The sequence below is a fragment of the Alligator mississippiensis genome, chromosome 15 (assembly GCF_030867095.1).
Source record: "Alligator mississippiensis isolate rAllMis1 chromosome 15, rAllMis1, whole genome shotgun sequence".
Lineage (NCBI taxonomy): Eukaryota > Metazoa > Chordata > Crocodylia > Alligatoridae > Alligator > Alligator mississippiensis.
In genome coordinates this window covers 758,803-783,829 of record NC_081838.1, presented here as the reverse complement: position 1 = coordinate 783,829, position 25,027 = coordinate 758,803, and the positions used below count along the sequence as shown (strand labels likewise).

General features: G+C 65.9%; 1 protein-coding gene across 1 annotated transcript in view; it reads right to left on the bottom strand.

The window, feature by feature from the left end:
* Positions 1 to 23,217, bottom strand: part of NPAS1 (neuronal PAS domain protein 1) — a 33,719-nt gene extending 10,502 nt beyond the window's left edge. Inside the window, exons 1-7 of the mRNA XM_059719212.1 lie at positions 23,150 to 23,217; positions 17,065 to 17,231; positions 16,262 to 16,500; positions 2,574 to 2,656; positions 1,882 to 1,971; positions 1,237 to 1,423; positions 108 to 205 (exon numbers count right to left, since the gene is read on the bottom strand). Of these exons, the coding sequence (XP_059575195.1) occupies positions 108 to 205; positions 1,237 to 1,423; positions 1,882 to 1,971; positions 2,574 to 2,656; positions 16,262 to 16,500; positions 17,065 to 17,156 (789 nt within the window). The 5' untranslated portion in view covers positions 17,157 to 17,231; positions 23,150 to 23,217. The remainder of the gene's footprint in view (positions 1 to 107; positions 206 to 1,236; positions 1,424 to 1,881; positions 1,972 to 2,573; positions 2,657 to 16,261; positions 16,501 to 17,064; positions 17,232 to 23,149) is intronic.
* Positions 23,218 to 25,027: the final 1,810 nt, after the last annotated feature.

Genomic DNA, 25,027 nt, shown 5'->3' with positions numbered 1-25,027 from the left:
CGCACACGTGTGCACACGTACAGAAGGCACATGCTGTGACGAAGCTCCCTTGTCAGGGGATTGGGGGGTCTGTGGAGGGCCCCCCCGAGCCCCCTTCCCCCGCGTACCTTGTAGCCGGACGTCTTGACGTGCAGCCCCCGCTTGGTGAGGGTGGACTTCATGCGGATGAAGAAGGCCCGGGCCAGGGCGTCACGCTCGGGGCGGCCTGGGGGGGAGGCGCCGGTGTCAATGAGACCCCCCCCACGCCCCCCCCAAAACCACACGACTGTGACACAAGGTGGATGGGGCCAGGGAGGGCCTTGGGCCAAAGCAAGGCCTTGGGCCCAAAGCAAGATTGCCCCTTCCTGCCCCCCAATCCTATACACAAACACATACACCCCCCCAATGCTACACACACACACACACACACACACACACACGTGTACACCTTGGTCCTATATACACACACCTTGTTCCCACACACATTGATCCTATACCACAACACCCTGAGCCTTTACACACCCACTGATCCTATACACGAACGTGCATCCACCAACCCACACCCCCCCCAATCCTATACCCACAACACCTTGAGCCGTCACACACACACACACACACACACACACACACACTGCTCCTATACTGCCCCTCTCCCTGAGTTTTCACAGGCACACCCTGATCCGATACACACACGTACACCCCACTTTGATCCTATACACTCTCTCAATCTTACACACACATGCTGATCCTATACACATACACATACCTTGATCCCATACGTATATACACACACGCCCCGATTCGATATGCACCACACGTGCAGCCTGCTCGCTCACACACCCCCCCTTGATTTTATACACACACATTCCTTGAGCTTGCACACCCCCCCCCCCGATCCCATACCACCCCCTACCCAGAGCCCTTTCTCTCTCTCTCTCTACCTCACACACCCCCCCACTCCTCTTTCCGTGGCACGTGGTCAGGCCAGGGCTGGCTGCATTTTCTCTCTCGTTCTCTTTCACTCCTGCAGGAATTTTTCAGCGGTTCCCACAGGAAAGCCACGTGTGTGTGTGTGTGCATGTGCACATGCATGTGTGTATGTGCATGTGCTGAGAAGGCAAGAATTCCTAAGCCTCCCTCTGCCTGGCATGACCCTGGCAGGGCCGAGGTGGTGGTGCTGAGGTCCCAGCTGGAGGCAGCCTGGGGACCCCGGACGCCTGGGTTCCCTGCCCGGTATGGAGGGGACATGCTGCTTACCGGGCTCGGGCGCCGGGAGCAGGGAGGTGGAGCCGGCTCCGTTGGGCCCAGCCAGGCTGGGGGGCTTCTGGGTGCCTGGCGGGGGGCTGCTGGCCTCACCTGGCACCTTCAGCCCCAGCTGCTTGGCGACCTCGGGGTGGTCCCCGGGGTGGATGTAGTCGAAGATGCTGCTGCCTGTCAGCTCCACCTGGAAGGCAAAGGTGGGGGGTTGGGAAGGAAGGGCACTGCCCCCTGCCCCGCTGCATCTGGTCGCCTGCAAGTCCTAGCCCCTGCCCTGCGTCCAGGGGTGATGAGTCTCCTGTAATCTCAAGTGGGGAGGGAGGTATGTGGGGGCAGATAAAGGGCCGGGGGGGCGGGCAGTGCCCAGGATGGAGAGGGACCAGCTCCGGGAGGGGAGTGTGGTTCGGTAGCCGGAGTGGGGGGGGGGGGGGGGGGTGTCGAAGGGTGTCATGGTTAGCGCGGCAGGGGCACAACACACACGCACACGCAACACCCCCATCTGCAGTGATCCAGATGGACACGCTGGCCCTTCTCCAGCCCCGGATCAGGGATTGAACCCAGGCATGCCGGCTCCCAGCCCTCCCTGCCCCTGCTTTACCCACTAGGCCCCGCTCCTCTCCCCCCGCACAGCGCGCCTCCCCGTACCTGCGAGAGCCCCAGGTAGATGGACACGGTCTCCGAGATGTAGAGGAACTTCCCCTCCTGGTTCAGGGCGAACACGAACCCGTCCAGCGACTGGGGAGACAGAGCGAGTCATGGGCAGGGGCTTGGGGGGGCACATGTGGATCCGGCCCCACGCTGGGGGGAGGAACACCCCTGATCTGCCCCCTCCAAAGCCCCAGGGGAGTGGGGGCGGGCGCAGGCCACGGGTCTAATTCTTCCTGCCATTCCTGCAAGGCGGGGGGGGGCCCAGGCGTCCCGGCTGCCTTTCCTGCGTCAGGACGGGGTGCTAAAGAAGCGGGGGGGGGGGCTGCTATATCTGCTGCCATCAATGATTCATGGCCTGTGCCCCCCCACCATTGCCCCGCATGCCAGCTGCCGCCCCCCGCCCGCTATAATCCAATTGCTTAGAATGAAAGCATATTATACCCCCGGCTCCTGGGAAAGTCAAGCCCCTGGGGGGGCTCACAGCGCTGGCGAGGAGGGGATAACCCAATAGACTTGGCCGCATCCTTCCTGCCGGCCACATACCACCTGTCCCGGCCCCCCCACCCCAGAGAGCGGAGCTGAGCAGTGTTGGGGAGGGAGGGGGCAGGACGCCTGAGGTCTAGCAGTAGGTCTGGGGTCGGGGGGGGGGGGGGGGGGATCCAGCCCGGCCCTGGGACAGCTGCACTCACCTGCAGGATGTGGCCCCCCAGGTGCTGTTCGAAGAGCTCAGTCAGCAGCACAGCCACGTTCCTCCTGCCCGGAGCCCCCAGCCCTGCGGGAGAGGGCAGAGGCGGTCAGGGCAGCGGCTCCTGTGGGTGTGGGACGCGTGGGCAAAGTGGGGTGGGGGGGTATCAAACACACCTGCCTCCACAGGCTGGATCTAGACATGGTGGCAGAGGTGGGATGGGTGGCAGTGCAGGGGGTTAATACAGACTCTAACACCACCCTGTCCTGCACACGCTTGTGCCTAGCGGGGCACTTGGGACTTCCTTGCTAATTGCGCCACAGCCCTGCCCCTGCCCCTCTGGCATCAACCAGCGCAAGTCCATCGCACGCTGCGGCTCTGGGGACTGTGACGGCCAGACGTGCCCTGGGGATGAGCAGCCGGGCACTGCCATCAGGGCTGTCCTGGGACAGGGACGAGGAACTGTGCCCGTCTCTGCGCCAGGCAGTGAATCATGGCACCGTAGAACCGCGGGGCTGGAAGGGACCCCTCGCAGGTCGCCTGCCCCGGCCTGAGGCAGGATCAGCCCCGTCCAAACCAGCCCAGACAAACCCAGCATCGAACCTCTGAGCAAAACCACCGCCAGCCTTGACACCGCACCGGGCATCGCCCCCGCCCCTGGGATACAGGGGGCCGTGGGGGGCAACATCCTGCTGCTGCCAGGGGGGTCATGGGCACTGCAGGGAGCCCAGGCTGAGGCTGTGCCCCCGCTGCAGGGGAAGGCAAAACCCCCCAGTCTGCACCAGTTTGAGGAGAGGGGAATCCCTTCCTGCCCCAGTGCAGTGTCGGGCTGAGCCTGAGCCGGGGGGCGAGACACACACGCACACACACACACACGTTACCCCCCCCACCCCCACGAGAGCCGCCCCGCTCCGCTCCGCTCCGCTCAGCCCAGCCCAGGCCGGGGGCCCCGCCATTGTCCTCGCAGCGCCGCGGCCGACGGCATCTGCATGCTGATCAGGGCGGCTTTCACGGCGCCCCGGCCGGTCTGAAAGGTTCACAGGCCCCGGGTAACCTCCTTCCTTTCAGGCCTTTCTCCTGGCGGGCGCCGCGGCCGGAGACTAAGGAAAGACGCAGCGGCGGGGGGGCCCATCGCAGCCACAGGAGAGTGAACACGGGGTGGGGGGGCTGCACCTCCACCCTCTCCCAGGTTAAAACCAGCCTGGTTTCCCTCCCCACCCCGGGACGTCCACCCCGGGTCCAGAGCAGCTGAGGACCAGGGCGGTGTCCAACCCAGAGCCGAGCCGTGGGGGCGACTCGCCCCCACGGGACATTTGTGCCCCAAACAGAGTGTTTTGAGCCATCGGTTGCTGCCAAAACCAGTCCGCGGGGCAGAGAAGCCGGCAGCGTTTCGCCGAGACCACGGCTCCCGTGTGCCGTATTTCCCCGCATGCCACGCGCCGCTCCCTCCGTACCACCGCCATGCCCTGTGCCATATTTCACTGCATACCACGCGCTGCCCCCTCAATACCCCACGGCTCCTGTGTACCGTATTTCACCATATACCACGCGCGGCCCCCTGGAGACCCCTCAATGCCCCCACATCTCCCACGTACTGTATTTCACCCCAGGCTGCAAACTGGCAGGGCGCCTGGCTCCCTGCCTGCTTCCCCCGCGAGGCCGGCAAGCGTTCAGGGGATCGACCCTGCTGTTCCTGCCAGTCTTTGCCCAGAGGAGTTACCCCGGGGTACGCCCCAGTGTGGCTGCAGATACACCGGGTTAAAGGGAGGTCGCCTCCACCCCATGGAGTTCGGGGAGTGGAAGCAGGCCCCGCCTTCCCATACGTGTCACATCCTGGAAACGAGGTGATGTCACCACAAATCTCCACTGCATCACTGTAATTGGAGCTTTGCTGGACAGGCAGCGTTCAGTCCTGGAAGCTAAGCAGGCTCCAGCTAGGTCAGCGCACGGATGGGAGACTGGTTGGACTCTCCCAGCTCCCTGCATGAGAGTGAGGGTGTGACACCTAGACCGGAGGGCCGGATTCAGTCCTGAGCCAACGCACAGGGATGAAACAAGAAAGCACAAATGGGGGGAAAGCCTGAGAGAAGAACCCAGGCGTCCGGCTTTGCACTCAAACCCCGGGGCAGGCTGCACCTGATCTCTCCCCGCTGCTAGTCTGATTTTGAACTCGAACGCGACCCGTAGGTCTCAACAGGTTGTGGGGGAGAGGTTGGCAGGAGGGGAACAGGCCTCTTCTTGTGCTTGGGAGAGGAAATACTATTTTCCACTGAAACCAAAAGGGGGAAAGAAATAAAATAATAATAATAATAATAATAAAAAAAAACACCGAACCCCCCCGCACCCCCCCGCTCTACATGGGAGCTGGCATTTATAATAGCTCCCTCTGTTATCTGTATGAATTTACTTGTAGCTAACAAACACAGCGCTCCCTTGACAGACACGCCGAACAATGCCGGCACTGCTAATTGCCGCAATTTTCTCTGTCATTTTCTTTAATTCCTTCATTTCGTCTCTCTTGAAATAACCCCGCAGGTCAGACAGAATGCTCCTATAATTAAAAGCATTTAATGTACGAATTAGAAAGCTGCTGGGATGGAAGAGGGGTGGGGGGGGGCTGGGAAGAGATGAGGAAAGGAAGGGGGAAAATATATAATATATATATATATATAAAAAGGAACAAAAAAAATACCTCTTTTTTTCTTTCCCCCTGACTTGGAAAGTTGTCGACTCTTAAAGTTATACGGTGCCCGTGTGCCCCGGGCTGCAGCCGCCCGCCCCGGCGCGACGGGCAGGCAAAAGATGACGAGAGCGTTCAGCCCCGTGTGCAATCCTGGTCTTTGCTCCCGGACGCCTGGGTTCCCCGCTGTGGGGTCTAGTGCCTTTGCCAGCACTTCAGGGGTTAAACCCTGCTGAAGGGGGGAGTCACCTCTTCCCTTCCTTCCCCCACAACACCATGCTGGGGGGAGGGGGGGCATCCGATCGTGGGACCTCCTTTATTCCAGGTATTACGGTAGCAAGCAGGCGCTTCTCTGGAGACAGCTGTGATCTCAAGGTAGGGAAAAAGGGAAGGGGAAACTGAGGCAGGGAGCAGCAAAGGGGCACGCCCCTGGCTACCCAGCAGGGCAGTGGCGGAGCAAGTGTCCTGGCTCCTAGCCCAGGGCACTCCATAGCCCTCTCCCTCATGACAAGTGCATGTACTGGGGGCGGCGGGGGCTGCTGCCTGGCTGGGGACGAATGGGCTGCTATCCCTCCTAGGGAAACTGAGGCACGGTGGCTCAGGAGGCTCATCCAGGCCCTGCATGGGCAGGGGGGCATGGAGCAGGGGACACTGCGAATCCAGACCACAGCAGCCTTTGACCTTTGGGGGCAGCTCATGTAACGCCCCCCCCTCCCCCATCACACACGAGCTCACACGCACACCCCAGGCATCCAACCCCACCCCCAGCACCTAGGACATACATGTGCACACGTGTGTGCATACACACACACTAAACCCAGGTGTCTGATAAACACCCCAGGTGTCATTCCCCCCCCCCACACACACACACCCAGGCATCCAGGACACCCTGACACCTGCACACACACATGCGCGCACACACACACACACACACACACACACACATGCATGCAAAGAGACCCCAGGCATCCAGGACACACACACACAACCAAGCGTTCAGGATGCGCGCACGCACATGCACGCACACACACAAAACCCCCGGGTATCCGGGACACAGAACCCAGGCATCAAGGACATGTGCACGCGCACACACTCACAGAAACACGTGGAACCCCGGCATGTGGGACATGCATGCGTTCTCCCCCCCCGGCATCCAGGCACCTGGTCACACCCTGGAGCACGCGCACACGCACACTCCCCGGCCCCGGCTGCCTCCTCCCTCCCGGTTTCCAACAAAGAAGGGTCTTTTCTTCTCCTCCCGGCGCTGCTGAATAACGACTCGGGCCTCGCGGGGCCTTGGCCTTGCCCCGCCGGCACCGCTCCGGCCCCCCCAGCCAGGACCTCTGCCCCCTTCCCCTCCTCGCTCGGAGGGGCTCAGCCCGGGGCTGCGAGCTCCCAACCCGGCAGAACAAGGCAGGTGTGCTCAATGCTCTCGTCCAAGGGATTTTTGCCCCCAGCAAAAATGTTGGGACTGGGGAGGGAAAAGGGGGGGGGGGGTCCTCAACTTCAGTTCTTCTAGCCCTTTGGGCTCTCTGCAGCCAGGCATCGAGAGGGCACGGAGATCCCGGCTGGTGGTGGAGACTGGGAGGGACCTGCAAGGGTCGCATCCAGTCCAGCCCCTGGCCCGAGGCAGGATCAGCCCCATCCAAGACCCCCCGAGCCTCGGTCACCCCGTCCGACCTCTCCTCGAGCACCTCCAGGGACGCAGCGTCCCCAGCTCCCCGGGGCAGCCTGGCCCCCTGCCTCCCGGCTCCATCCGTGAAGGATCCTACTTAAAAGCCTGCCCCAAAAGCTCCAGGGACCGTTAGTCCGGACCCTTCTGCCTCCAGCAAGGTGCTCCAGGCGAGGGCTCGGGGACGACGAAGTCCCAGATGATGGTACAAAACACCCCGGTGCTTGGACGGGAGGTGGGGGGACAAATTCGTTCCTGGCCTCTCCAGACGAAGCCTGGGAGAGCCTGACCCAGGCACCACTTCCCCCCCCTGCCGCCCTCAGGGCACCCGACGGGCAAGTCAGACAAATAACCTATGATTTTTTGCATAAAATCCCATGATTTCAAGCCAAGTCTCGGGATTTGGACAGATTTGGGGGCAGAGAGCAGCGAGGTGCTGCACCCCCGGCCCCAGCCCTTGCCCCTGTCCCAGGCAGGAAGGTCTGGGATAGGTTGAGACCAGGAGCGGGGGTCTCTGTGGGCATGGACTACATCCCCCATGACACGCCTCGGCAGTGGGTTGCCATCGTGTCCTTCCCCGTGGTGCCTCCAGGGCCAAGGAGGGAGAAACCCAAAGCACAGCTCCCACGAGTCTTGCATTTCAAAGCAAAACCCTTGGAGGTTGGGACCATTAGACCCATTTCATGCACAGAGAAACTGAGGCCTGGTGCGGCGAGGTGTCATCACGGTGTCCGGAGCCCGCGGACCCCCTCGCTCCGGCATCATCATCACGGACAGGGGCAACGGACCCCGCTGGCCCCCTCCCCAGCCCCGCGGCAAGCGGGCCCACCCCGCCCCCTCCGCTCCGCTCCATCCCTCGGTGCCAAGCTGCGGAGCCAGCCAGGGCCCTGCCTGCTCTGCTATTCAGGACACAGCTGCTGGCTCAGGAAGGGCTGGGACGCGGCGAACAATGCGAGATATTTTTGGCTGCGAATGCCGAGAGCGGGCACGCGTGAGGGGGCTGGGCCGCGCTGCCTGGGGGTGGGGGGCTGCGTGCCCGGGCAGCGGAGGGGCGCCAGGATCCGGCGGATCGGGGCCATGGGAAGCCCGGCCGATGCTTTTGAAGGGGAGATGCAAAGAGGGGGGATCCGGCCCCTCTCAGACCCCCACCAGCACTGCTTTAGAAATCGTCGTGGAAAGCCCAGAGCCGCGGGGGAGCTCCGGGGGTCACATCCAGTCCGACCCCGGCCCAGGGCAGGGTCAACCCCGTCCGAACCAGCCCAGACAAGCCCAGCATCGAGCCGCGGAGCAAGACGACCGTCAGCCCTGACACCGCACCGGGCATCGCCCCCGAACCTGCCCCCGGGAAAGCAGGGGGGTGCGGGGGCAGCGTCCTGCTGCTGCCGGGGGGTCGCGGGCGCTGCAGAGACCCAGGCCCAGGCCGGGCCCCCGCTGCGGAGGAAGGCAAACCCCCCAGTGCAACCAGTCTGAGCAGGGGGGAACCCCTTCCTGCCCCAGCGCAGCCTGAGCGCGGGGGCCAGACCCTGCGGGGTGGTGCCAGGAGCACTGGCGGGGGCCAGCCCCAGCCCCAGCCCCCCTGACGCAGGGAGTAGAAAGGGGGTGGAAACCTGCTAGAAAGGATCTTGCAGGATCTTATATTTTTCACCCCACGTGCAAAAACCTCCTGGAAACTGGGATTTTCCCCAGCCCCAGTCAGCCCAGTCTCCGCGCCCCGTGCTTGTGGGGCTGTTTCGAAACCCCCGGGTGCACGGAGCAGAGCGGGGGGCGACCAGCACAGCCCCGACGCCTGGGCCGGCCCCACACCTCTGTGCCGAGATGCCCCGCCGGCGCTCGCGGGTCCCCCCAACAGGGACAAGGATCCTCCCGGGAGCCCGTCTGCCCCGGCTCCGCTGCAACTTCAAGCCGTGGGTCCACGTCCTCCTCCTCCTCTCTCCCTCTTGCCTGCGGCAGCGCATCCATGCCTGGAAGATGCTGCCCCAACCAGCCCGTACCAATGCACCAGCTCATTTTACAGCCCGCAATCCCCCCAGCCACGGCTTTCTCCTTCCCAAGCTGAAGGGTCCCGGCCCCGGGGCCTCTCCTCAGTCCCACCATGGGCCCCGTCTCCCCCTCCTCGTCTTCGCCCTGCCTCCACGGCCTGTTCCCAGGATCCTGCCCAGGCCCCCGCGTCGGCTCGTGGGGCGCACGGGGGTGCGACCGGGCATCCTGGGACATGCTCCGTGGTTTGCTTCTGCTGCAAACACCTGGGACGGTCGCAGACGCCCCGTGATTTCACGAGAAAGTTTCATTGTCCGAGACTGGCTCCCAATCGTCCCCGGGGAGAGGCTGCACCACGTGCACTGAGCTGCACCGTGCGTGCACCGCACGTGCACTGAGCTGCACCAGCCTTGAGGACGCGGGTGTGAAAATGCCCGATGAGGAAGCGCTGGATGCGCCCAGGAGGCAGGTTGTAGTGAACGAGAGACGCACCTTTCATTATAACGCGGGGCTTGTGAAATCAGTTCTTTTGCAAGCCGGCTCGGGGGGGGGTTGTTTTCCCTTTTAATTGCTGTACAACCCAGCGCCCGGGAAGTGAGATGTGCTTTTGCTTTGATGTTAAACCCACAGCGGAGCTCCCCCCGTTAGCAAAGCGTCTAGCTCCTCTCAAACGAGAAAGGCCCGTGCGGGTCGACGTGCGAGAAAGCGCCGGGCCCCCCGGACCCCTGTTCCTAAACCCTCGGTCCGCTGCGCGCTCCACCTCCGCGGGACGCCGTAGGGAGAAGCCCTGGGGACGCGACGGGGCTGGTTCTTGCAGCCCCCGGACGCCCGTCTACACCAGGGCCCTCCAGGAAGTCACGGGACCAGATGTCCTGCCCTCCCACCCACCCACCCACCCCCTGCTCTAACCGCTTGGCCCCGCTCCCCACAGAAAGACGGCGGGATGGGGCGAGGGGGAGAAGAACCCAGGAGTCTGGAGGTTTGCACGCGAGAGCAAGGGCAGGCAAGGCCTGGGAAAGCCGCCCAGAGCCGGAACGGGCAGAGACGTGGAGAGGCCAGGGCTAGATCCCCGCTCGGGGGGGCTCTCCCCCCTTCCCCTGCCCGAGTACCGGAGGGGGCATGGGTCCTTCCTGGATGAGCTGAAGCCACCCCCCCACGACCCCCCCAGCTCCTAGACCCGGGAGGGGGAGCCCCTCAGTGCCAGGGGCAGCTAGGAAGCCCCTCAAGCTTACGGGGACCCTGCACAGCCCCGGCTGTGACCTCGAGGGTGGAGGGATGGACGCAGGCACCAGCCCAGGACCCCTCGCAGGAGCAGCGTGCGTGTGTACCAGGCACCTGGACTGTGTGCATGCATGTGTGAGTGCACGCGTGTGTCTCCCAGGTGCTCGGAGTGTGCGCCAGAGCGTGTCTGCGAGCGTGTGTCCTGGGCATTTGGATTGTGTGTGCATGTGTGTGTCCATCCTAGGCACTTGGATTGTTTGAGTGGGGGTGGAGGGGAGCGCGAGTGTGCGCACATCCCAAGCGCTTGGGATCCTGTGTGTGTACATGCACGTGTGTCCTGGGCGCTTGGAGAGAGAGAGAGAGTGAGTGGGTGTGTGTGTGCGCGTGCGTGCACGCGTGCACACACCTTTCATGGTTTTCAGAGCAGAAAATGAAGATGCCGTTGGTTTTGGGAACAGCCGAGGGAAAGGGCCCCCCGGGGCGGGGGGCAGGGACCGGAGCTACACGCTCAGTTTGATCTGGACTCACAAGCAGTTTGATGCACACGCATGTAAACGCGCACACATCCACGCACGCACACCCCAAACTGCCATGATCAGCCAACTTTGGGGCTTTCCAGCAAGTGCAATCCGGATGATTTATTTCCCCTTCCCTTCTCCTCCCTCCTCCGCCGTGCCCTCGCCGCCCTGCCTCTTCTCCCCCGCACCCTCACCCCCTCCTCGCACGCCCACCGCCCCGGCCGGGGTCCGGAGAGGGCACCGCTGGGACCCCCCACCCCGCGCCCCCAGCCCCGGCCCCGGCCGGCCGCTCAGATCCCCTCCTGCCTCGACCCCGTCCGTCAGCTCGTTCCCGGCGATGAATCACTTCCCCCACCGGCCATTAAGAAAGAAAAGCGCATCTAATTTATAGCCTGGATGCGTCCGGCTTCCAGACACCGGAGGCTGCTCTGCCCTTGTCTGGGAGAAGCCGGCTCAGACGCAGGGTTTTATTCACACCACAAAGACACTGAGGTTATTTCTGTGCCTCCCCCTCCCGGAGGGACATACAGGGATCCGGCTTCTCGCAGGCCTCTGCAAGGACCAGGTGCTTTAGGAGCACAGACTTCCCGGCCCTCGGGTTTGTGCCGGAGCCGGAGGGCGGATGTCCCGACGTCCCGGCTCTGCACGGTTTTGCCCGGTGGAGTTATAGGATCGCAGAGCTGCCCGGCTGGGACGGACCTCGTGCAATGAAATCCCAGCGCTGCGGGGTCACATCCAGTCCCACCCCAGCCTGGGACATCGGGCCGAGATCACCCCTGCAGCGCTGGGCACATCTAGCTCGGGGCAGGATCACGCCTGACCCATGCTCTGTGCACCCTGCGCCCCCGCCATCTCCAATCTTGCACCCGCGCGAAGCCGAGCCCCTTTTTTCACACGCGTTTTGCACGAGGGGCGCCGATCGAGTGAAGCCTGAGCACCGGTGACGGGCGCCCGGGGCGGGGGGCTGGTTCTGGGGCCTTCTTGCAAACCCTCCCCACTCCGCTCGCGACAGCCAGGCCCCCAAATCTGGGCCGTGTCCCCCCCTCCCCGCTCCAGGACACGCGCGGGCGTCAGCAGGGCCCTGCCGCCCCCTTCCGACAACGGGGCTAGAGCCTGGGGGGTCGTCCAGCCCTTAAGAGATGCGGGTTCAAATCTCCTCCCTGCCACAGACTTCCCCGGCGGCCTCTGTCAAGTCTCTGGGGCCCGAGCAGAGGAGGGAGAAGCAGCTTTGCGGGGTACGGGGCTCCCTCCAACACACAGGTGCTGCGGCACACAGGGGAATCCCCCCTTGGCTTGCTGTGACATATAGGGCGCATGACACACAGACAAACCACCCCGATGCCGGCCGTGCTCGAACCGCCAAGCTAGGGAGGCTGACAGGACCCCGGCGCCCCCCCCCCCCCCTATACTTCCTCCCCTCCCGGGGATGAGAATAGGACCCAGGTGTCCTGGTATCCTGCTCCCCCACCCCCACGAGCGGCTCAGGGAAATCAGCCTGCCTGGGTTGTGAAATTAGGAGCAATTTGGCGCTCTGCAGATGTTTAATAAACTGGTGATTATTAATCACCGTGACCTTAATATCCTCCCCCCTTCCCACGCGCACACACGCGCTTGGTCGGGCCTCGGAGCCGTTTCGCTGCCGGCAGCAACGCGGCTAATTGCGCTAATGCGATTGATTAGGAAATTAGCCCCCAGGCAGTGCGGGCCAACAGCTTGATTGGAAAGCTGGGGGGTGGGGGGGATGCTCCCAGATGCAGATCCAGGCCCCGGGGCCCGGGCAGGACAGCCGGGGGGTGTATGCCAGCCACGACCCCCCGCAGCCCCCAATAAGGGGGTACAGATGGGGGGGACCCATCTTCCTGGGCCATACGGGACCTCAGAGGGGCCGAAGGCAGGCAGGGTGAGCGAGGAGGGTAGGGAAGATCAGGGTTCAATTCCCATCCCCGCCACGGCACTGCGGGAGCGACCTTGGTCAAATCCGTGATGGGCCCAGGCAGGCTGCGTCTCCGCCGCGCTGCGACACCGGGACGAGGGGAAACCCCCCAATTCTCACTCGCGCAAGTCAAATCGTCTCCTTCGGGCCCTAACCCCCGCTGGTCCGTGTTGACCCCGTGAGGTGCCCCGGGACGGCCCGGCGAGGGCGAGCAAGGAGACGTTGAATCGGGATCCTCGAGAAGGGAGGGAGCTGCAGGGCTGCCGTCCAGCCCGACCCTCCGCCTGGCGCAGGATCCAGCAAATAGCATCTTGAAGGATCTCATTTGTTGCACCCCAGGTGGAAATCTGGGACTCCCCCCACAACTGGGCGTGGGAAACTGCCCCGGCCCCCTGCCCTCCGTGCCTCAGTTTCCCCCCAGCTCCAGCTCCAGCTCCAGAGTGGGGCTCCGCGCCTGCAAAGCCGGCGCCGAGATGCGCCCCATCGCCAGCGCTCGACGGCCCGGTCCCAGCCCGGGTCACGCGGCGCCGCGCAGAGCCAGGACTCCTGGGCTCTCGCCTTGACCTCGGGCCTCGGGCTGCCCCGACCGCGGCCGGCGGGGAGCGACCCCGGCCTGCTCCCTGCCGTCGGGAGAGGAGGATTATGTTAATGCCGACGCCGGCGCTGGGATGTGCTGGGGGCGGCCAGGGCACGTCCGTGTCGTGACCCGCCGAAGGGGCGAGGGGGTCACGGCACCGCTCTGCCCCCTTCCCCGCGGGGACAGACTGGGGACGCAGGACTCGGACGTCGAGGCGAGAAAGGAACCAGGCGTCCGGTCCCCCGCCCCGCCTGGGCTCGCGGTCACCGTCACGCGGAGAAGCTGAACCCGGGGTCCCGGTCACTGCCCCCCATCCCCCCCCAGACCCTATTCCTGCCGGCCTCCGTGCACAGCTCTAACCACTCACCCCCATCCCCAAAAAAGACCCCCGGTGCCCCGACTCCCCGCCCACCCCCACGCTCAGCCTTTATCCAAGCACCGCTCTCTTCCCACCGAGGGAGCCGGTGCCCCAGCTCGGCCTCCCCGCCCCCCACGCGGGGAGCCCAGGTGTCCAGCCCCGAACCCCCTCCGGCCCCACTGCCAGCCGGCCCCAGCTGCAGCCGCCCACGCGGCCCGGCCCCGCGAAGCCCGAGCCCCGGCCGCGCCGGGCGCTGCACGCCGGCCGTGCCAGGGAGGGGCGGCGTGTGCTGGAATCCATCGCGGCATCGGGGCCGGTCCGCGCGCGAACAATAAGCAGCTGTTTATCCCGATTTCAGGGAACACATGGTATTTGCCTGATAATTACCGCGCGGGCTAATGACAGTAATCAGAAATCGCTGGGAGCCTGTATTCTTCCCAGGCAGTTAATCTGCTTAATTACACACTTGGAAGCTGCATTATTGCAATGGTGATTTATCGCGGCGCTCATCAAAGCTATTTTCTGTGCGCTCGGGGGGCGCGGGCGTGTGCTGGAATGGGGCGGGCGCTGCCCCTTCGGGGGGCGATGGGGGGGGCGAGGCCCCTGCTGAGGTCACGCTGGGAGGCCCCTTCTAGCCCCCGAGCCAGCTGGCCGCCCTCTCCGTGCTACGCGACTCGTGGCGCAGGATAACAACCTACTGCTGCCTCGGGAGGGGGCTTCAGCTCTACTGGCCGCCCCGCCCCAGGCGTCCGGACCCCCTGCCTACCCCACACTCGAACGGGGGCTCCCTCCCCATCCAGGAGACCCCCCTGCCCCACCCCACCCCACCCAAGTCCCCTTCTCCCCTGGCTTTTCCAAGCAGGAAGCGTGGCCTGGTGGTTAGCGTGCCAGGCTGCCGTCGACTCCCCTCACCGCGTGCCTCAGTCTCCCCTGGCTGTGAGCACGACGGGGCCGGGCGTGAGGATGCAGAAGGCAACGAGGGTAGGGGGTCGGGGCTGGCACCGACCCGCACGGATGAGGCAGGGAGTGGGTTACTGACCCCCCCATAAGAAAGCACAAGGGGGGGGGGGGGGGGATATTTCCTTGCATGCACGGACCCGTCACCCCATTTCAACCTCCCTCCCTCCCCTCCACCTCCTGAGCACGCCGCTTGGATCCAAGCGGCAGTGACCAACCCAAAACCGGCTCATTTGACCCAAAAGGAGGATCCTTTTCACTGCACGGGACTCCCCCCTTCACCCCCAAATCCTTCCTCGTTTAGCTTGAGAGCAGACGCGTCCCCCTGCCCAGCCTCCCATTTCCCCCACAATTCCCCTCCAGTTTCGGGCTGGCCTGGATTGGCCAGCAACCCGCCAGTAGGCAGGGTGGGTTAGGACGGGGGAAGAGAGATCATCACCGTTATCTGCGCACTGCGCCCCCGAGAAGACCCGGGTCCGTCCTGCCCGGTCCCCGTGTCCCGGGGGGCAGAGAGCGGCGCTGGACGGGGGAGTGACGGGGTCTGAGCAGGGTTTCCCCCGTTCCTCTCCCCCTCGCAGCCATCGAGGGTGCAGGACGTGGCGACCCCGAGGCCGTGCCCCACCGCCCCTGATGCCCCTTGCCCCCAGCACGGGTCCAGCCCTGGGTGCGTCTGGATGGACTCTCCGCTCCCGGTGCCCACGAGCTCCCCGCTGTCACCCCACGTTGGGGGGAAACAACCGTCCCGGGGTCGGTGTTACGCTGCCGGCCTGCTCGTCTCATGCCAGGACCCCTTGTTCTCGTCTGGTGAGACACGGCCAGGAATCAATCCCCGCTGACTTTCCCTCAGTATGGTGTAAACCCTCGTCCCGTCCCCCTCCAGCGTCTCCCTCCTAACCCCCTGCCCTGGTCTCGTTAGTCTCCCCCATCGCACCGATCCCCTCGCTCCCTTCTCTGCACCTTCTCATGTTCCCCATCTCCTGCCGGAGGTGCAGGGACCAGGACGTCTTTTGGGAGGATGAAGGCCCCCCCCCCAAAAAAAAAGGTTTTCTTTTCCTTTTCAACCAAGCCGGTGCATGTGGTATGCGAGTAAATACGGCATTTGCCTCAAGATGTGCGTGGTATGCAAGTAAATACGGTATTTGCCCACCTCGGTGGCTAGGGATGCGCGCGGTGCCCCAGCGGGTCAGACCGTGGGTCCATCCCATCCCGGGCACGGTGAGGAGCGGGGTCTAACCCGGCTGCCCCTGGTCTTGAGAGGAGGATAATGCCCATCGCTGACCAATAGGGGGTGGGTATCGTACGGGTCCAGATGTACTGTATTTTCTAGTGTACTGCATGCTCCCCAATAAGACACGTATTTGAACAGCGGAAGGGGGGGGGGGATTCTCCCAGAATTGGGGATGCGCAGAGTAGCCAACAGAGCCCCCCTCCATCTTGCCCACCCTACCTTCCCTGCTTAACTAAAGCTGAAACGCTAGCTGCTGCTGAAAAACTGTCTCCACAAGTGACTCTATGATCAAAGAGCTAAAAACCCAGTCTCTGGGGCCGGGAAAGAGAGACCAGGAGCTCCCAGCAGGCAGCAGAACTGCCCAGAGAAAGGTTAGCTCGACTAGCAGGCCATCAAGACCCTCGAAGAAAGGAGAGAGGATTGTTAACGCCCATGAATGACAACTGCCTGAATAGAAATGCCACGGCTGCTGCTTCCCTCCTTAAAGACGCACACTCCAGTTCTGAGAGGGGGCGAAGGTGCATGCGATATGTAGGCAATACAGAAACCCCCGGCGCCCGGGGGTGCCTACCTTTGCCGGTGGGGGCGGCGCCCTCGGCCCGCAGCACCCAGGGGGGCTGGCCGTGGCTGGCGAAGTCGCGCATCTTGAGGTAGCTGATGGTGAGGCGCACGATGGAGGCCTTGTCCAGCTGGCTGGTGATGGCGCCGGGCAGGGGCAGCATCTTGGCCAGCTCGTAGAACTCGAAGTTCTCCTTCCCGCGCCGCGACCGCGCCGCGTTGCGCGACTTCTCCTTCCTCAGCGCCTGCAGGCTGGGGGGGCGGGGGGAGGAGACGGGGTGAGAGGGGCTATGGGGCAGCTGGCGCCCCCTACCGGCTGCCCTGGTCGTGCCCACCCCCTAAGTCGTGCCCACCCCCGCATTGTCGGCCACCCCGAAGCCCGCCCCAACCTCACCGTGGTCAATCCCGCAGCAAAGGGGGCGGGGTTTCCTCTGTCACTCATTGTGACAGCAATCAAGAAGCCCCACCCACCCCCAAACCTGCTCCCCCCCACAAAAAAATGGGGTTTAACCCCTAAAATGCCGTGTGTAGGCAGAGAGCTGATTGATACGCTCCCCCTTCCCAGGAAGGAAGCACGGGGCAGTGGGTAGAGCCTGGCGCTGCACGGGGCACAACGTCACCCCCCCACACGCCGAAAGGCAGGAAATCACCATGTGCTGGTGGGGAAACTGAGGCAGCGTCACGGTTCTGGGGGGGACTGAACGGGCAGAAGCAGAGGCCAGGACGCCGGGGCCCTGTGGTAGCCGGGCCTCCACGAGCGGCCAGCAGGACCCCCGCCCCCTCCGCCCCGTGCCTCAGTTTCCCTCCCAGTCTTACCAGGGCACAGGCTGGTTCTTGACCAGGAGCCCCTGCAGGAAGTCCCACTCCACACTGACGCACTTCACCTCGTTACCGAAAGGGGCGGCCATCTTCGCCCCGGCTCGGCCCAGTGCGGGCAACCTCAGAGCAGGCGCCGGGCAGTCTCCGGAGAGGGACCAAGCCTCCTGCGGGGGGAGAGGGGTCAGAGGGACAGCAGGGAACCAGCCGGGGCGCTAGGCTGGGATCCAGCACATCCGAGGGACTCTGCCACTGCCTTCCCCTGCTCCGTGCCTCAGTTTCCCCCCCCCCGGCTTGTGATGCAGGGCAGGGAGTCTTGCCCCAATCCAGGCAAGGAGCCGTCCGGGGCAGGGGGCAGCGAGGCAGGCAGCGTCCCCAGGAGTCCCGGCCGGGCGGTCCCCTTTCGCCGGGGAAAGACTCGACCCCGCAGCTGTCCTGTAGCGAATGACTACCGTATTTACTTGATTACAACACGAGTTCCCCCCTTTAACACGGGGGGGAAAGCCCGCATCTGGGATTGGGGGGGATGGGGGCCGGCAGTCGACGGCAAGCTACTGGACTTCTCATCCCACCTGCCCCCCCCCCCAGTGATGGGGGGGACCAATTTAAGTCCCCCCCTCCAATAATTCGAGTCTAGGGATGGAAAATGATAATAAATGCATACATTTCCCATGCCTAGAATCAAAGTCTTTGGGGGAGGGTCTTCTTACATTCAGGGTGGTCTTGAATTCAAGTGAACGCAGTGACATTCACTGCCCCGCTGCCCCCAGACAGCCACTGCGATTACCGTATTTCTCCACTTACAGTGTGCACCTCAAATGTCCATTAGCTGGGGGGGCGGGGGGCACGTTGTAGGTGACAAAATACAGCGCAAGTGCTTTCAAATGGGGAATTCACCCCCATATTTTAGCTTCTGATGCTGCACAGCCCGCGGCAGGATGCAGAGCTGGGCAGGACCGCGGGGAGAGGCCGGGTCACCTCCGCGCGACGCCTCGAGCTCAGGTAGAGCCTGTCGCGGAGAGCCAGCGACAAGGAGGGCGGGAAGGGCCTCGGGAGTCGCATCTCGTCCAGCCCTGCTCCGAGCAGGACCAGCCCCAGCTCCATCATCCCAGCCAGGGCTTTGTCTACCCGGGGCTTCAACACCTCCGAGGACGGAGACTGCACCGCCGCTCTGGGGAGCCTGCTCCAGCGCTTCACCCCCCTCTGAGTGAGAGTTTTTCCTGATATCCAACCTCAACTTCCCTTGCTGCAGCCTGAGCCCATTGCTCCTCGTTCTCTACCGTCATGGCATTTAAACTAATAACCCACTCCCCCATGCCCCCACACTGTACCCTGATGCCCCTTTCGTAACCCCCCTGCCCCGGCACTTTGTACATTATCCAGTATCCCGACGCCCCTTTATAGACCCCCGCTGCGTCCACACCTCGAACACGGCCCCGGCTCGGGCCCTCGCTCCTCCAAAAGGAGAGGGACCCTAACCCCCCCCCGGGTCCGTTCCCAGCTGAATTTTCCATGATTCGGGAAAGAAGCAGGCAAGGTTCAGGATTCGTTACGATCGTCTCCGGGAACGGCTCGAAGTCGCAGCAGAGCGGGTTTAAATTGGGCCTCGGGAAAACCTTCCTCAGCGTTGGAGAAGGGAGGCCACTCCCCGTCCCTGGGGGCTCGAGGGGCGGTGGACGGTCCCTGGTCGGGGTGCCACGATGCTCGTGCTCTGCCATGGGGTGTCCTGGGGGCCCCCTTCCCCCTCCCCCTCCCCCTCCCCCTCCATGTGTTGGGGGCTAGGGCGGGGGCTCGGCTGTGCCAATGCTCCTGGCACCAGCCCACAGGGTCCCGGCGGGGGGTCTGGCCCCCGCGCTCAGGCTCAGCCCCGCGCTGCACTGGGGCAGGAAGGGGTTCCCCCCCGCTCACACTGGTGCGCACTGGGGGGTTTGCCTTCCTGTGCAGCGGGGCACGGCCTGGGCCTGGGCCTGGGTCTCTGCAGCGCCCACCACCCCCGGCAGCAGCAGGACGCTGCCACCACGGCCCCCTGTACCCCGGAGGCGATGCCCGGCGCGGGGTCGTGCTGCTCAGAGGTTCGACGCCGCGTTTGGACGGGGCCGATCCTGCCTCAGGCCGGGGCTGGACTGGATGTGGCCCCCGGAGCCCCCAGCCCCGCGGCTCCGGACCAAGTTGTTGCTTTGCTTTCCGCGCAGAGATCAGGCCTCGAGGGAAGGACTCGGGAAACACCCGGGGTTGGCTCCTCAGGCCCTCCAAGAAGTGACCCCCGAGGTCCCAGCCAGCCCCACGGGGGGAAATCTGCTGCCAAATTCCCATGGCAACCAGCTGTGATGTCACCAAGCCCAAATTTGGGGGGGGGGGGGGGGGATCCAGCAGGGAACAAACTCATCAGCAAGAACGATTCCCATTGTCATGCAAATGGGCTCCAATTAATTGGCGAGATAGCAGGGCCCCGATCCGGAGGGAAGGAGCACCCAGCGCCCCAGCACCCGGAGCCTCCTCCCAGCCCCGCGTGAGACCAGCTCCTTGCCCCCCTCCGTCCCCCTTTACCGCCCGCTTCAAGGGCTGGGGATCTCCTCCAGCCTCAGTTTACCCCGGCCTGGCTCTCCCATCTCCTGGCCTTGCATCCGCTCCCACGTCCCTGCGCGGACTTGTGCCCAGGGCTAGATCCCCATCGGGGGCCACTGGACGTAGACACGCCGCTCACCCGTATCGGGAGGTCCCTGGAGACCCCCGCCGCCGGGGCTGACCGCGCGCTAGCCCCCCCGCGCCAGCACAGCCGTTCTCCAGACGGGGATTTAATCAGAACAGCTGTCCCACGGGGAGTGTTGTGCTGCCCCCAGCTCCAACCACTAGACTCTCCTCTCCTCTCCTGCCAGCTCCAGGGACGGGACCCAGCAGACCCGGCTCCCAGCGCCCCCAACCCTTTGACCCCCATGTCTGGCAGGGCGAGGGGGTTGCGGTCGGGGTGAACAACTCATCCGAGCCCCACGGATGGGGGCGTCCCGTCCAGCCCCCTCCCCTGGGCAGGATCGGACCAGCTCCGCCAGGTCTGCACCCCCACCCTGCCCTTCAAACCCCCAGGGATGGAGACGCCGCCTCGGGGCAGCCACCGAGAAACTTCCTCCTCGTGTCCCACCTGCATCCGCCAGGATCCTTGTCCCGTCCCCTGCACGCCCGCCCACCTCCTCTCCGAAATGCCGGCCCCGGCCCGGCCCCAGGACCCCGGGGAGGCCTCGCCAGGGCTGGGTCCAGGGAATCGTGGCCCTCGACTTGGCTGCAAAGAAGCAGCATGCCCCCCCGCCCCCCCATTCACCCAGAAACCACCGCTGAAATATCCTACTCCAAAACCATCCGAGACCGAGACCACCGCCCAGGGGAAGTCCGCGGCTCCCCAGCGCCCGCGAGACCGGCTCTACCCCACCCGCTCCCTGGGCGCGTCTACACGCGACGCTTACTGCGCGGTACCCAAACCCCGCGCTACCGCTCTGCCGCCAGCGGCATCGGGCTACTGCGCAGGAAGCGTCGCTAAAACCCCGCGCGCCGGCGCTGCTGCGCATTGATTTAGCGCTTGGTTACCCAAGTACTCGACTTAATGCGCATTAACGCACATGTAGACGCGCCCACTGGGGACCCTTCACCCAAACCCTCAGCGCTGGGCTGGGCTGGGCTGCCTTCAAAAAGGCCAACAAACATTGGGAGGATGCAGAAGGGAATCGTGAACAACGCGGAGAGTATCGGGAAGCCCCTTTAGCAACCAGCACTCGAACACGGTACCCTGGGGAGGTCCCCGCACCGCCGAGGAGACAGGAGGCGGCAGCGAGGGGGATCGGTGCCACGAGGCCAGGCCTGGGGGGCTAGGAGAGAGGTGTGGAGGGGGGACAGGTTTCCACCCTGCTAAGCGGGCCCAGGGGTCGATTCCTGGCTGCTCCTCGCCAGACAGGGACGAGGGGACGCGGCACGAGATGAGCAGGCCAGCGGTGTAACGCCGACACCAGGACGGTCGTTCCCCCGCGTGGGGTGAAAGGGGGCAGCGCAGAGTCCAGCCCGATCCAAGCGGGGGCTGGGCCTGTGCTGGGGGAAGGGGCATGGGGGGCTGTGGGGTGCCGGGCACGGTCTCGGGGTCACCACGTCCTGGACCCTCGATGGCTGCGACGGGGAGAGGAAAACCCCTGCTCGCCCCGTCCCGCTCCCGGCCGCCCGCCACGGGACACAGGAGCCCGGGCAGGACGGACCGACGGTCTGAGCCAGGACGTGGCGGCTCTTGCGTTACGTGTGCCCCGTCACTGCCCGCAGGCGTTGACCCCTCGTGGGGCGCGCAGGGTGGGGAGAGGGCACGGGGGTCTGCAGGCTGGGAAGAGGCAGAGAAGCAAGGCGCGAGCGTGGGGACCCCCGTGCCCTCCCTCCCCGGCCTCCGCAGCCCCTACAAGACATCTTTCCGCTCCCGGCTCTCTAGGGCTGGCCCCTCCCGGCCGACCCGAGGGCAGAACAGGCGCCCGGGCCCGAGGCAGGTGCAGGAGACGTGGCCGCGTGTCGGGGTCGGGCCACGAGCAACGGCCCCCGCGCCCGTGACCCTGTCTCCCCACCGAGCGGGAGGGCTGGCTTCTCCCCACCCCAAAAGGCATCGAGTTTGTCCCCCAAAGCGCTCGACGGGGGAAGCGTGGGGAGCGTGTGCACGCGAGTGTGAGCGCAAGAGAGAGCCTCTGCAAAGCCTGGGATTGGAAAAATACGGGCATGAGTTTAGCCCCATGACGGCAGGCCCCACGAGCGGGGGTGACCGCCGAGGCTGCGGCGGGGTCCCGAGAGATTTTTTGAGACTCCGACGTCCCCTCCGGTGCCGGGGGCGGGGGCGGGGACGGGTCTCCAGGGCTTCCCAGGGGTCCGCGGGGGCAAAGCCCCCTTCCCATCCCTGCTGCCCCAGGGGAGCTCCCCCGGGTCCGTCCTGGGGTAGGAAAGGACTTTGGGAGCGGGGGGAGGGGGAGCATCCTCCTCGCCCCCCACGTCCAACAGGCCGAAGTCGCGCGCAGGCGGATGCCTCCGAAAGCCCCGGGGCCTGGGACGGCACCGAGCCCCGCCAGCGACCCCCAGCCCCCCGTCTTCTGCGTGATCCCCCCCAGGCTCCCCGGCCCGCGTGATCCCCGCTCCGGATCCCACCGTGGGCCCCGGCGCGTCCAGACGGCCCCCACCCCACGCCGGCCGTGCCCGCGCCGCATGGCTGTGCCAGGCGCCCGCACCCGGAGCCTCCCGCACATACCAATAGGCGCCCACACCTCTCCCGCATATCAAATGGAGACCATCAATAGCAAGGCTGCTCTCCGCATACAAATGCCCCCCCGCCCCCCAGCACCGGCCCGGCCCCGGCCCCGGCCTGCCGCAAGCCGGTGCCCGGGTGGACCTGGCGACTCCAGGCCGGGCAGCTGTGTTGGGGGGGGGGGGATTTTTGGGAACGGGGGAGACCCCCGCTCCGCCTGGCAGGGAAGGGCCCCAGGGAGACCTGCTGGAGGGGGCGCGTCGGGGGCACGAGAGGAGGCGGGGGGGCAGCAAGGGCCACGACCCCCGCGGGGCAGGAGGTCCAGCGGGCTCCGGCGGGGCGACCGGCCTGGCCTGCCCTCCTCGCCCCCGGCAAAGGGAGAATCTCCTCCGGCGCTCGGCAGTACGGGGGCTATGACACGCGCCACCAGCCCCTGCCTGGGGCTGACCGCGAGCTTCCCCCCGGCAGTGTCGGAGACAGCCCAGGACTCCTGCCCCCCAGGGGGATTCTGGGATACCCCGGGCCGGGGTGGGGTGCCCCCCCCTCCCGGACACAACCCTCCGGCCCCGGCGGGGAGAAGCGCGAGGCCCCGGGGGTCCCGGCCGATGCCCCCGGACCCCCCCAGTCCCAGCCCGGGGTCCGGCTCCTGCCCCAGCTGCGGCCGGGGGGGCACACACGGAGCAGCACTCGCCCCCAGGAGACGGCGGTGTCCCGGCTGGAGGGAGGGGGCCACCGGGGTGGGAGGTCCCGCGACCCCCCCGCGCCGGCACGGCACTGCCCCGGGGCGAGCACCTGCCCCCCGCGCCCCGCCCCGCCCGCCCGCCCGCGGGCACTCACCGGGCGCGCATGGCCGGGGCGCCGGGCCCCCCCCGCCGGGGCCTGGGGGCGCGCGGGCGGCGGCGGCTGCCGGCAGCGCCCGGCTCCATCCACCCGCCAGGATCGGGCCCCCGGATCGGGCCCGCGCGCCCGGCAGCGCCGCCGCCGCCGCCGCCGCCGAGCCGCTCGCGCTGGGGGGGCGGGACACACCCCCGCCACGCCCCGCCACGCCCCGCCCCCCGCCGGCCACGCCCCCTCCCGCCGGCCAGCCCCCGCCAGGGCAGCCGGACCCCCCCGGCCTCCCCAGGACCGTTGCCCCCCGGGCCAGCGCCCAGCACGGGCCCCCCAGAGTCACAGCACCCCCCAAAGCCCAGAACCCAGCCCCCCCACACCCCCCAGCACAGCTCCGTCACGGCCCCGGAGCCCCCTTCCTACCCCCACAACAGGACGGGGGGGCTGGGATCCCCTTAGCCCCCGGCGGCCAGGTGACCTTTGACCTCTTCATGCCTGGACGGCGCCCTGTGCGGACACTGCGGAGCCAGCCTCGACGGGGCGGGGGGCAAGCCCCCAGGGGGTCGCGGTCGTACCCCCCAGGGCCGCGGGCTGCAGAGGTCCCGGCCCGCGTGCCTGCGTGCCTCGGGGCGAGCAGCCGGGAGGGACGGCTGGCCGTGCCCGTGTCCGCACCGCGCAGGCGACACCACGGAGCCGGGGCACCCTGGGAGCGACCCCGGGGCCACGTGTGGTCCAGCCCCGGCCCGCGGCGGGACCAGCCCCGACGAACCCGGCGCCAAACCTGCGAGCAGCACGACCGCCAGCCCCGACCCCGCACCCGGCGTCGCCCCTCAATCTGCCCCCGGGATACGTGGGGGCAACGTCCTGCTGCCGCCGGGGGGTCGCGGGCGCTGCAGAGACCCAGGCCCAGGCCAGTCTCACCAGTGGGTCAAACCCCTTCCTGGCCCAGTGCAGGGCAGGGGTGCAGCCCGTCCCAGCCCCGTGACACACGAGTCCTAGGTTGCCCCCGGCCCCTTTGCACCGCCTGGGAGCCCGACGGCCCCGTCGCTTCCACCTTCACGCTCACACTCGCGTGTCAGCGCTGGAGGCAGCCCCCCCCGGACACGGCCCCGCTCCCTGCACCTCGCCCAGGCAGCCTCTGCCCTGCCTGGCGGCCCGGGGCAGCTCCTGGGGCAGGGGCGGCCGGGGGGGCAGCAAGTGGCCTCACACGCGTGCGCACACATGGCTGCCACCAGCGTGGGCTCACGAGGACGTGGTCGCACGTGGCTTTCCCCCCGGTGTATACGCCCTGCACACGCTCTACCCCGACGGGCGCGCACCACACCGGATCACCCGGGGGCCAGGGCAGGGGGCAGGCAAGCAGGATCGGGGTGGGGATCTGGGGGCACCGGTTAACCCCCCGCCACAGCCTCTTAAAGGCATTGGATCACAGGACACGGAGCCCAATGTGACAGGGGATCCACTGGATCCCACAGCCTCTCAAAGCACCCCAATCTCAGCATAAAGACCTCTAAGCGATAGGGAATCCACCAGATCCCTCACCGCAGCCTCTCAGTGACACCTGGACAGCAGCTTAAAGACCTCCACGTGGCAAAGGCTCCACCAGATCGCAGGGTAAAGCCCGGTGGGTGGTAGGGGATCTACTGGGTCCCGTACCAGCACGTCTCAAAGGCACCCAACCATGGCAGGAAGACCTCTGCGTGACGGGGGTCCTCCAGATCCTCGCTGCCGCCTCACGGGGGCACCTGGGTGACAGCGCTGAAGACCTCCGCATGACGGGGAATCCACCAGATCCCTCGGGCAGCCGTTCGAGTGGCTGCCGCCCCGGTCCACAGATCTGCTCCAAGAACAGGTCTCCCGCGGGCCCCGCGCGCCTCGGCCGTGTGC